Source organism: Ostrinia furnacalis, unplaced genomic scaffold (genome assembly GCF_004193835.3).
Source record: "Ostrinia furnacalis isolate ACB-3 unplaced genomic scaffold, ASM419383v2 OfSCF5695, whole genome shotgun sequence".
NCBI classification, from domain to species: domain Eukaryota; kingdom Metazoa; phylum Arthropoda; class Insecta; order Lepidoptera; family Crambidae; genus Ostrinia; species Ostrinia furnacalis.
The window spans coordinates 111,942-122,811 of record NW_021135934.1 but is presented as its reverse complement, the minus strand read 5'-3'; the positions used below and the strand labels follow the sequence as shown (position 1 = coordinate 122,811).

Genomic DNA, 10,870 nt, shown 5'->3' with positions numbered 1-10,870 from the left:
TCAAATGTTGCGCAAAATAATTTGTTGCCAACAATATTATAATGGATTTAAAGCGTGTAGCATTTATGACATTGCAACTTTGCCTATTGTCCCACTGGTGGGACTCCCACCCACATTCTGTCGTTCAACATTTTTCTCCTGCTACTTTACGTGAGACGGAACAAACGGTTTAGGCCATTGTTTAGGCCCAGAATGTGTTGATAAATTATGTTGTTGCTAATTCCTTCTTAGAGGATGGATGGATAGATTTAGTTACTCTTACCACAGAATATTGTACTTTAACCCATTATAGACTGAGTTTTCTTAAAGTGTCAGATTTTTGTTTTTTTGAAATGTGTTCATAATTATGGTCTACATAATGCTATACAAGCATTAAAAAAATTATTCGACCTGTAATCTGGAAAAAAAATGCTGGTACCATATGGTACCGCTAGCCTCTTACCGTGTCAGTTGGTTAAAACATAACTTTATCATGGACTTTATAAAAATTGGGTTAATTATACAGGGTGTCCCGTAATGTAACGTCAAGCCGGAAATGGGTGTTGAGGTAAGTTGTGCTGGTTATCAGAAAAATATTAAAAAAAATCTATGTGGCATATTTTAAAAATAATAGGCATTTAAAAAAAATCTAAAAATTCTACTCCAGGTGACGGTACTTTTGCTCGTGTTGCCACAAATCTTCACTTTTTCCAAATTTTTTTTTTGTTATGTAACCCTGAATAATGCTTCTCTAAATTGTTATCAAAATTACTAAACCAGCTGCTCCAGCTTGGATGAAAAAAAAACAATATTCCCAAAAAAAATTTCAAAATAAAAATTTTGCCTAGTTTAAACTGACTGTACTGAAAAAAAAATGTACTACGCGAGTGTGGCAAGTGACGTCATAATTTGGCGCATTTAGTAAGGATTCCAAAATGGTATAACACTTGGTAAATTTTTGCTGTAATTGTCGACAATTTTTGGTTTTTTGGAAATAGTCCCGTTTTTAACTTTATCTACCTTGATTAAAAAATATTATTCTAATGTGCCCAAAATTCAAGTTTCTGTGACTGACTACCGTACAGTCAGTCACAGAAACTTTTGTCACCATGACAGTAATTAGTAGTTGACATACTGTGACAAAAGTCACCCGTGCGCGCGCGCCTTTACTACCTGCTCTGCCTGCACTTGTACTTGGTAACAGGGATAATAAGGATATGAAGTTTCGGTTATGGATACGGTTACGGATATTAGAATAATATTATACCGGTTTCGGTTACGGTCACGGATATGAAATCATTTCAGATTATCCGAAAGTCTCGGATAATTTCGGTTACGGAATTATTAGAATTTCAAAAATGTAGGTATAATACAAATAGCAAGATGCTGCGTGAGCGTGACCCACATAGCTACTTTATGTACCAACTAAGACGACACCTATGTATGATAAAGGTAAAACAGGCTGGCATATTAGATGGTGCCAGCGAATGCCAGACAAGTTGGTAACAAATATTAAGATTTAAGGTACAATTCCAAGACGGGCCGCAGACCGCAAACTGCAACCGCAAACTGCAAAACTATGAAATCGGCAGCGCGGCATTGCAGCTGCGGCGTGTATACTGCAGATTTCATAGAGTTTTGCAGTTTGGCCTTTATCCGAAACTATCCGTAACTTTTGAATCAGTTTCGGTTACGGTTATGGACATTTTTTTATTTCGGATATCCGATAGTTTCGGTTACGGTTACGGATATCCATAACATCCCTGCTTGGTAAGATGGCCCTCTCCGTCCCGCTCATACCTTTTAAAATGGCTTCTCCACCTCACTTAAGCCAGAAACTTAAATTTTGGGCACATTAGAATAATATTTTTAACCAAGGTAGATAAAGTTAAAAACGGGATTATTTCCAATAAACAAAAATTGTCGACAATTACAGCAAGATTTTACAAAGTGTTATACCATTTTGGAATCCTTACTAAATGCGCCAAATTATGACGTCACTTGCCACACTCGCGTAGTACAATTTTTTTTCAGTACAGTCAGTTTAAACTAGGTAAAATTTTTATTTTGATATTTTTTTTGGGAATAATGTATTTTTTTCATCCAAGTTGGAGCAGCTGGTTTTGTAATTTTGATAACAATTTAGAGAAGCATTATTCAGGGTTACATAACAAAAAAAAATTTGGAAAAAGTGAAGATTTGTGGCAACACGAGTAAAAGGACCGTCACCTGGAGTAGAATTTTTTGATTTTTTTTTAATTGCCTATTATTTTTAAAATATGCCACATAGATTTTTTTTTATATTTTTCTGATAACCAGCACAACTTGCCTCAACACCCAGTTCCGGCTTGACGTTACATTACGGGACACCCTGTATATTTTATTATTATTATAATATGTATTATTAAACAAGCAAATAACAGGAATGATATTACATGTAAAAAAGCTGTATATTGGGTCAGCAATATTCATTTTTATCTTTGAATATTCAAAAATTTGGAATGGAGCTTGGCATTGCACGCTGCACAAAGCCCCACGTTAAATTTTCTATACTCTGATATTGTTCGAGAGTTGCAATTATCTTGAGTTCATTCTATAAATTTCTGCTTCGTCTTGGGACCTTCATCGTCCTCCAAAACTGCCAATGTTTGTGAAAGTTACATCTAAAATAAATAAAAACCCATGGTTTTGTAAAGTATAGAAAACTATTTTACTTTATCTTCCTGTATACCATAAATACCATTGAATATATCACATACTTCCCAATAAATACAGTAAACACTAAAAATAATAAAATAATTAAAAAGACACGGTAAGCGGCTAGCGGTACCGTACGGTACCAGTAATTTTGACATACAATATTTCCCATTATTATTACCTATCGACGTAATTTTACACCATTTCACAATAAAAGCACTTATAGAGAATACAAGATTGTAACAAAATCAGTATTTCACTATCACACAAAAAAAATATGATCACTTACTTTTATGGCGCGTCAATTTTTAAGAGAAAATTTTGATGCGCTCACTTCAATCATCAATTACACACAACTGATAAGAATAACTGTCAATTTTTTTTCCTATAAGCATAGACCATATCTATTGGCTACGATTTGCATCAATGAGAGCACTGCATCTTTTCACGTGTTTAATGTATAGAGCCAAATTAAAACACACAAAGTGGTACCATATGGGACCGCTAGTCTATAATGGGTTAACACGCAAGATCTAATGAGGGGATTTTGATAAAACTCGACTTTTCTCTGACAAAACTGAATTCCACCATATGGCCTTATTAGGATTGAATCTATGTTGCAAATAGGTAATAAGTATAAAAAAAACATTTGACAAGTTAATTTTACAACTTGTGACTAATAAACTAGTGAAAGGCTTGCAGCTTTTTCTGAATATACCTACATAGGTATGAAATAAAAGTCAATTTAAGTAACAATAAAATTTAATTTAAATAAATTAACATTAGCCCAACTAAAATTTGCATTCAGCATGTAACCTATTACAAGTAGATTATGTTTTATTAATACAAGACGTAGTAGTATTATGACAATATTAATTATCGACTTATTTGAGGCAGAACAGGCTGTTTCTTTCTTCAATGGTTCAAATCAAGTAAATATTTTTTAAATGGGACAGAATTTATCCGCAAGCTAATATTTTTTAGTTTTATTGGAATTTTATACAAAGACATTGAAAATGAATGTTAGCTTTTTTATTAATTTCTAGATCCCATCAATTTTGCACGTGGTCTTCTTTTTTGGTCACTAGAACAAGTTTACAGCTTGTAGGCTTGACGTATCATCAGATCGAAGAAGCAGTCGTTGTCTATGGACACGCTGAGGCCGCTGTAGTAGTTCATGAACTCCTCGTGAGTCACCTGAAAGAAAAGGTAAATTGAAATTATCGTCCAAAGAAATTGTATCAAAACTGAGACTGGGATCATACTCAAGAATAGGATCAAGCCCGAGGTGATTGGCTCAAGCACTGAAATTCAATTTTAATCACAAGTTCAAATCTATTATTGATATTGATATCAGTTTCCAATCGACGGAACCAAAATGAATCCAAACGTAAACATAAAGATCGAAATTACACTTTACGATATAAGAACAAAGAAGCATGGTGCACTACATATTCACAGCACCCTTGGTTAGTTCGTTCTTAAGAAGGCTTTCAATAACAAACAAAAGCTCTTTAAGATTGAAAATAGTCAAATTAAAAGCAAGAAATTCACCTTGCCGTCCACGATCCCATCTTGTTCGAAGTTGGAAAGGAACCTGTCCATAACGAATTCAGCGGTCTCTTCGCCGCACATGTAACTGGAAATTAAAAGACAGTAGGAATCAGTTTGATGATTTATTTTCAATTGTTGAAGCACTTAGGTGTAAGCATTTCGCAAATGTGCCACTAGTGACTAGTGGCACATTTGCGAAATGTTTGCGTTGCCAGACGTCCCGATTTTGGCGGGACGTCCCGATTTTTAAATCAAATTTCAATGTCCCGCGCGGGACAGGCTCGGTCCCGCTTTTCGGAGAGAGACACTCACTTCACCAGATTATTGTTTGAAACGCCTTATTATCACAGAATAATAACAAGTTGATATTATTCTAAAGAATATTTTTTTATTTCGATTTTTGTTTTTTTTTTTTCTTTTTTTATTCTAAAGACGAATTTAACGATAGCGTAAATCTGATTTAAAATATTACTTTTTGTTAAAATACCTACATTTTCTATGGCTACTTTTGCTATCTATTATTGTCACGTAAACGTAATTTTAAGTCGAATAAAAAGATAAATATTTGAAAACCTTTGATTATTTACGTTTTTTTACTATGTCCCGCTTCTGACGGAAGAATCCCGCTATTTTCACTCAAAAAGTACCAAAGTCCCGACTTGGCGAAAAAAAAACTGGCAACGCTGGCCACTACTGATTGTCAGTTAGCTAGCGAATGTGCTAGATAGATAGTTCAATGCTCCCTGCAGATTTTTTGCCTATTACTAATTTCGATTGTATTTTTACGAAATTGCTATCTCTTCGAACCCAAACAGCTAGTTAATACATAAAAGTAAGACGTAGAAGTTAGAATACATTCTTTAAATTTTGATGGGTCATCAATATTACATATCTTTTCATCCACGAAGACGCGCCCCACCATTCTTCCGCTAATGTTTGAGTATTATCGGTACACGCTAAATTATCCATGAGTGCACACGCACACTACAATAATGACGCTCGGATTGCTCGGATCAAACTCCCCGCAACCCGCGCTTCCCTTGACTAAAAATTGGTGGGGCGCGTCTTCGTGGATGAAACGATCTATACCTCAGATCATAGAAGGGATTCTATGATCTGAAATCTTACCTTTGCTGTGAAGTCACAGCGTAGCATCTGCGGAGGTCCTCCACAGATAGGACCCCGTCGCCAGTTTTGTCCAGTTTCTTGAACGCCTGCTCCAAGATGCTTCTACGGGTCTCAGACATAGACGGCTGAAATCACCAGGTTAATACCATCAGAATAAAGTGTTCAGTCTAGTCAACTGTGTGCGTGTACTCACCATACACTTATGCAATATAGCTCATAAGTAGATATTATAATATCATACATGTCACAGTTAGCTTGATTTACAGATGGATGGTCTGAGACAACACGTAAAATGCTGGTACCCAATTTTGCTTTTAGAGTTCGCTATAGAAACCACTGATATTGTTTTCTAAACTGCTACGTGAGCTACGTCTAAAATTCCTATTCAGTATCTAATTTATAATAAGCAGGTCCTATACATACACGAACGTTTAACAGGAATTCGTCAAGACTGATGGTGCCGTTGCTATCTCTTTTGAACTTGTTGAAGACGTCTACTGCATCCTGAAATATAAAAATAAAATGTTAAACTTTTATTTTCCTATCGAAGTTCTGATAGGGCACAAAAAGACTACGATCCCTGACCGACTAACAATACAATAAGTAGGTATAGGTACCTTGTAACTAAAATCCAGCCCAGTTTCCTTGATGCAGTTTGCAAACTTCTCCTTGGTCAACCGCCCAGTGCCTCCTTCATCCATTTTCCGAAACACCCTTTAACAGACCAACCAATAAGTTTTATTACTCATATCCAACATTGTATAGTCACGATGAATCATGTTCGCCGAGGATAACATAAAATTTATTTCAGTGCCCATGCCTGGTTAGGATTCTTGGCTGTCATACTGAAGATCCTGACTACACAGGAGCTGCAGTGGATGGAATGAGACGTGTAACAATCATCATTTCAGCCACAGGACGTCCACTGCTGAACATAGGCCTACCCCAATGATTTCCATTTTGGAGTCCGGACTCCGGTTGGTAGCCTGCATCCAGCTCCTTCCTGTTAGCTTCTTCCTACGCTGCGTTTTCCGGTACATGGCCTCCACTCTAGAACCTTGCTGCCCATATGACAATCCCGCGCTTATGTCCTACCACCTGGGCAGAACTCCTGCATAATAGGACACAGCACTTTTCTATCTAGTAAACATTCTTCGTCCTACCTGGCCAGCCCCATGATGCCGACGGCGCCATGCGAAAGGCACATCAGACGCAGCTTCTCCAGAGGGTCGGTTTCCGCTTCCAGCGCTCGGGAGGTGCGCTGAATCAGCTCCTCCTCTAGACGGAACCTTGTCGACATCGGTCTGTGCCATGCTACTGTGGATTTGTAAAACGGAAAATCGCTTAAGCTACGGTCAAACCAACGCGTGGAGTTCGCGTCGATGATGATAGATCGGCGTTGCGACATCTGATCGCCATCGCCTTTTCGCCATCCACCAATTCGCATTCCGCCATCGGTTTGGCCGAATCTAGGCTATGGTCTCCTAATTGAAAACTACGACGTCAGCGTCAAACGTTCCTGTCGATGCCATACGCCGACGCGCGTCATCTGATAGAGACCTCAACTATTCGGCGTGACCTAAGGCGTTTAATAGGAGACCACAGCCTTACAAATTGCCTAGCTCAGCTTTGGGAATATCTCTCTAAATATTCCATTTGAATTCATGGTAGAAGTAAGCGACTGCTTAGTCATACAAGTGATCCACTTAGCGGTGTCAATATCCCTTGGACCAGCAAAACATGAATGACTTTTTTAAAGGACAAGTTGTTTGTTGTTTACAAAATTGTTGCGGAATACTACTAATACTACGCGGCATGCTATCACGAAAACAGCATATGTGTCATGATGAGTATATTTGTTGTTTTTGTATGCAGAAATTATTGCAGATATTCATTTTGTATCGTGAGACTGACTTAAATTAAAACCATAAATAGATTTAGGTTCAAGGAACAGTCCACGTCAACAGAAATTAGCAACCTTGTAAACGAATTAGGGGTTAGGTACATAAACCATATTACAGGTGCCTAGCGATGTCAATTATTGTGAACGGGAATAATACTATGTTTAAAATATCTGCAGTCTATTGGCGCGTAGTAACTGTACCTAATAGTTATGCATAATTGCATACTGTTAGGCCTACTTTAGTCCATGAATTTACCAATGTAATGTTAAGTAATATTCGTCTGCTTTTATTATAGCAGTTTTATGAAGGTAATAATTGATGGTCTTGAAAACAAATATCTACTTTTTATACGAAACTTGCACGCAAGTAATAAATTCATCTAGCAATTTATTTTCAAGTGACTCGAGTTTATAACATCAAACAAATCACCTTCATTTTACCTAGGTCAGGTCAGAGAGGTTGAAAAGGTCTGGATAAGGACATTAGGGCTAGACTTGCGCAGTATGTCGATCGATCCTATCCTATTTACAGGAGTCACAAAAATGTGGATCATAATACGGTATATAACCCACAAATTAAACCTACCTTTGTAAGTCATTCAGGAACACGGAAGACGATCCATTCTACCTTCGCATCGTTAATTACCACCTCAGACCTAACAATTTTTATAGCAGTTACACCTACTAAGTACGGCATCATCGATCAGCTTGATGTTTTGTAAAATCTCGATCATAGAAGGCAATAGATATGAACTCGTGCGTAACTACAACGAGTACCAGTGTCCCCACATTTTCCCTACCACAGCTCCCACACACACGCTCATACACACATTCAACTGTGTAAAAAAAGACCCTTCTATGATCTGATTGTTTCAAATTTTCGGTAATTTCCGTCTTCCGTTAGTTCGTGCCGATTTCAGCAACTATCATGCAATCCCAATTTTATTGTCATAGTCTATTGACGCTGACTGACTATACATGAAAGTAACGTTCCAATTAATTCAAAATCAAAATTATCAAATCAAAAGTAAAATCTCTAAGTAGGTAGATGTTAGATCTCCAACCAAAATTAATGTTACACGAAAAGAAAATATTTATACAAGCCAAGAGCATACACTAGTTTATTATGAACTCGAAATAGTAAAAATATGATAATATATTGAAATAGTATTAAAATATTTAGTTTAAATCATGCTAACAATTTCTATCAGACTGAAACATTCCATCGTGCATCGCGAATTTCCAAGTTTGGTCATCGTTTATCGATTATAGTATTTGTGTTAGGTATTAGGATACAATAATAACACTCTTAAAATGCTTAAAAGCTATTTCTAGCTTTGCTAAAATAACATTATTAATAGATATTGCAATTCAAGGATGATTGATATTCAATGAGCCGGCATTACCGGCATCGCGGCATTGGCCATTGGAATGCGAGACAGAATGGGTAGCAAGCAAATAATTTAAAGAAATATAAATAAATAAGGATTTAACAATTTAATTTGGACATTATCCGCAATATTATCCTTCAATTATCCAACATGTTATCTCTAATTCTGGCTATAAAATAAGGTATTTTTATTATAATTAAATGCAGGAGAACTAAAAGATCTGTATTTATAGAATCTAGGTCCACAAAAACTTTGCTCTTAATGAGAAATAAGTAAAATCCTACAAAATAATCCTAAGCGTCATCAATAAAAATAATGTCACACTCACGGTTGGAGGAAGTTTTAGCCTTTCCTTGGAATGTATCGTGATACATATTATCGTCATCATTGATATTGCCTTCATTCATGATAAAACACTCGATTTCACTTAGTATCCCAACAATAAATTGCAGATATTCCGAATAAACTGTCCCTCGTCACATTCGCACAAGGAATGGTGGAAGCATAACAAAGCACAATTTTTGCCGCCCGCCAAATGCGTAGGCCGTACTGATTTATTTTCTGTGGTACACCCCGCCCTACCAACTATAGCCTGACCAGGAACATAAAAACCCTCGCCATGTTGCGGAAAACTAATGGTACTAATTTCTTTTATAGATGACCCACGCTGAACTGTCCCACCAAACTCAATGACAGGGGGGCGCTACCATCGTTCAACTATATGGTTTCCAACATGGCAAAATTCGGAACCAGCGATCCGGTATTGACGGTGGCGCCCCACTGTCAATGTCATGCACAGGACAGTTCAGTATTTTGGAACTATAATGGCAACAGTATAAACTGAAAACTTCATTGACATGTCACCTTGCATGTCAGTCTATTGCTGTCAAAGTGTAAACAAACTTTATTTTAAATGTGCGCAGTTGGTTTTATGAATTAAATTGCTAAAATATTTTTATAGTCGTGAAAGAAAAGTGGTTCACAATGTGTTAAAGTATTTGTCGAAGAGAAATACTAAGGGTTCGGACAATATTTTCATTGAATAATGTTTCCGACAAAGGTTGTCAAATTGACTGACATGTTTATCGTATAGTACAGTCCACTATGAAAATTAGCTGTGGTTTGTTTCAACTACATATTTTAAAAATTTTGTCACTTTCTAAGTGTTGAATTTTATGGGATTGGGAAAGAAGTACCGAGTTTGAAGCGTTCATGAGCAGACATTGCAGTTGAATATTCAAGTTCTGAATTTGATTATTGATGAATAATAAAATAAATCTACTAGCTCGATTGATGGTTTCATTTAATTTNCCTGGTCAGGCTATACCAACATAACTGTGACTCTGAGTCTTAGAGCTCTGAGTCGAATAGGAGGCGCTAACTTACAGATGATTAAAATCTATTGAAAGGTACGAAACGAAATACCTAAGTAGGTTTCGCAAATTATACAATAAATAGGAATTACTTTGCTAGCAAAGTAATTCCTATTTATAATAACAGAGAGAGCTATTATAAAGAAATAAATGGAATCTCTCAAGACGAATGTTACTGTGCCTAGAACATGCCTAGAATCTAGGCACCCCTAGACCATAGCTAGTTATAGGACCTAACTTTTTTACAGATAACCCTAGAGTTCCCTTTTCTGCCGATCTTCAGAGTTAAAGTTGGTGTTATACCGGTTGCAGACCAAGAGCTAAGCTAAGTTAGTTTCGTTTAGCTCGCATAGCTGACGCAGTTTCCCATAGTCGTGTGTAGACTGAAAACTATGCCAATTCTATGGGAAACTGCATCAGCTATGCGAGCTAAACGAAACTAACTTAGCTTAGCTCTTGGTCTGCAACCGGCACTAGCCGCACTTCGCAGTTTCGGTTTCGCACTCAATGTCGTATAGCCTGACCAGGAACATAAAAACCCTCGCCATGTTGCGGAAAACTAATGGTACTAATTTCTTTTAATGGCAACAGTAACTGAAAACTTCATTGACATGTCACCTTGCATGTCAGTCTATTGTTGTCAAAGTGTAAACAAACTTTATTTTAAATGTGTGCAATTGATTTTGTGAATTAAATTGCTAAAATATTTTTATAGTCGTGAAAGAAAAGTGTCCTAATTTAACCACTATGGGCTTTTTCCTATGGAATTAACTTAAATCTAAAGTTTAAGCCACTAAACCAACTTCCCTGGCATATTTGAAAGAAAATACCCGTCATGAAATGGC

At 36.7% G+C, this 10,870-nt stretch overlaps 1 protein-coding gene across 1 annotated transcript; it reads right to left on the bottom strand.

The window, feature by feature from the left end:
- Window positions 1-3,727: 3,727 nt before the first annotated feature.
- Window positions 3,728-9,199, bottom strand: LOC114361419 (calcyphosin-like protein). The gene is made up of 7 exons (XM_028316424.1): window positions 8,981-9,199; window positions 6,522-6,675; window positions 5,976-6,072; window positions 5,782-5,862; window positions 5,359-5,483; window positions 4,231-4,315; window positions 3,728-3,873 (listed from the first exon to the last, which is right to left on the bottom strand). Exons 1-7 carry the CDS (start codon window positions 9,057-9,059, stop codon window positions 3,772-3,774), a joined length of 723 nt encoding a protein of 240 aa, XP_028172225.1. The 5' UTR covers window positions 9,060-9,199; the 3' UTR covers window positions 3,728-3,771.
- Between the last annotated feature and the right edge of the window lie 1,671 nt (window positions 9,200-10,870).

Coding starts and splice junctions, on each gene's coding strand:
- LOC114361419 (XM_028316424.1), bottom strand. CDS start 9,059: ATGAATGAAGGCAATATCAATGATGACGATAATATGTATCACGATACA. Junction 5,863..5,975: donor GGCTGGATTTTAGTTACAAG/GTACCTATACCT, acceptor TTTATATTTCAG/GATGCAGTAGACGTCTTCAA. Junction 5,484..5,781: donor AATTCCTGTTAAACGTTCGT/GTATGTATAGGA, acceptor TGGTGATTTCAG/CCGTCTATGTCTGAGACCCG.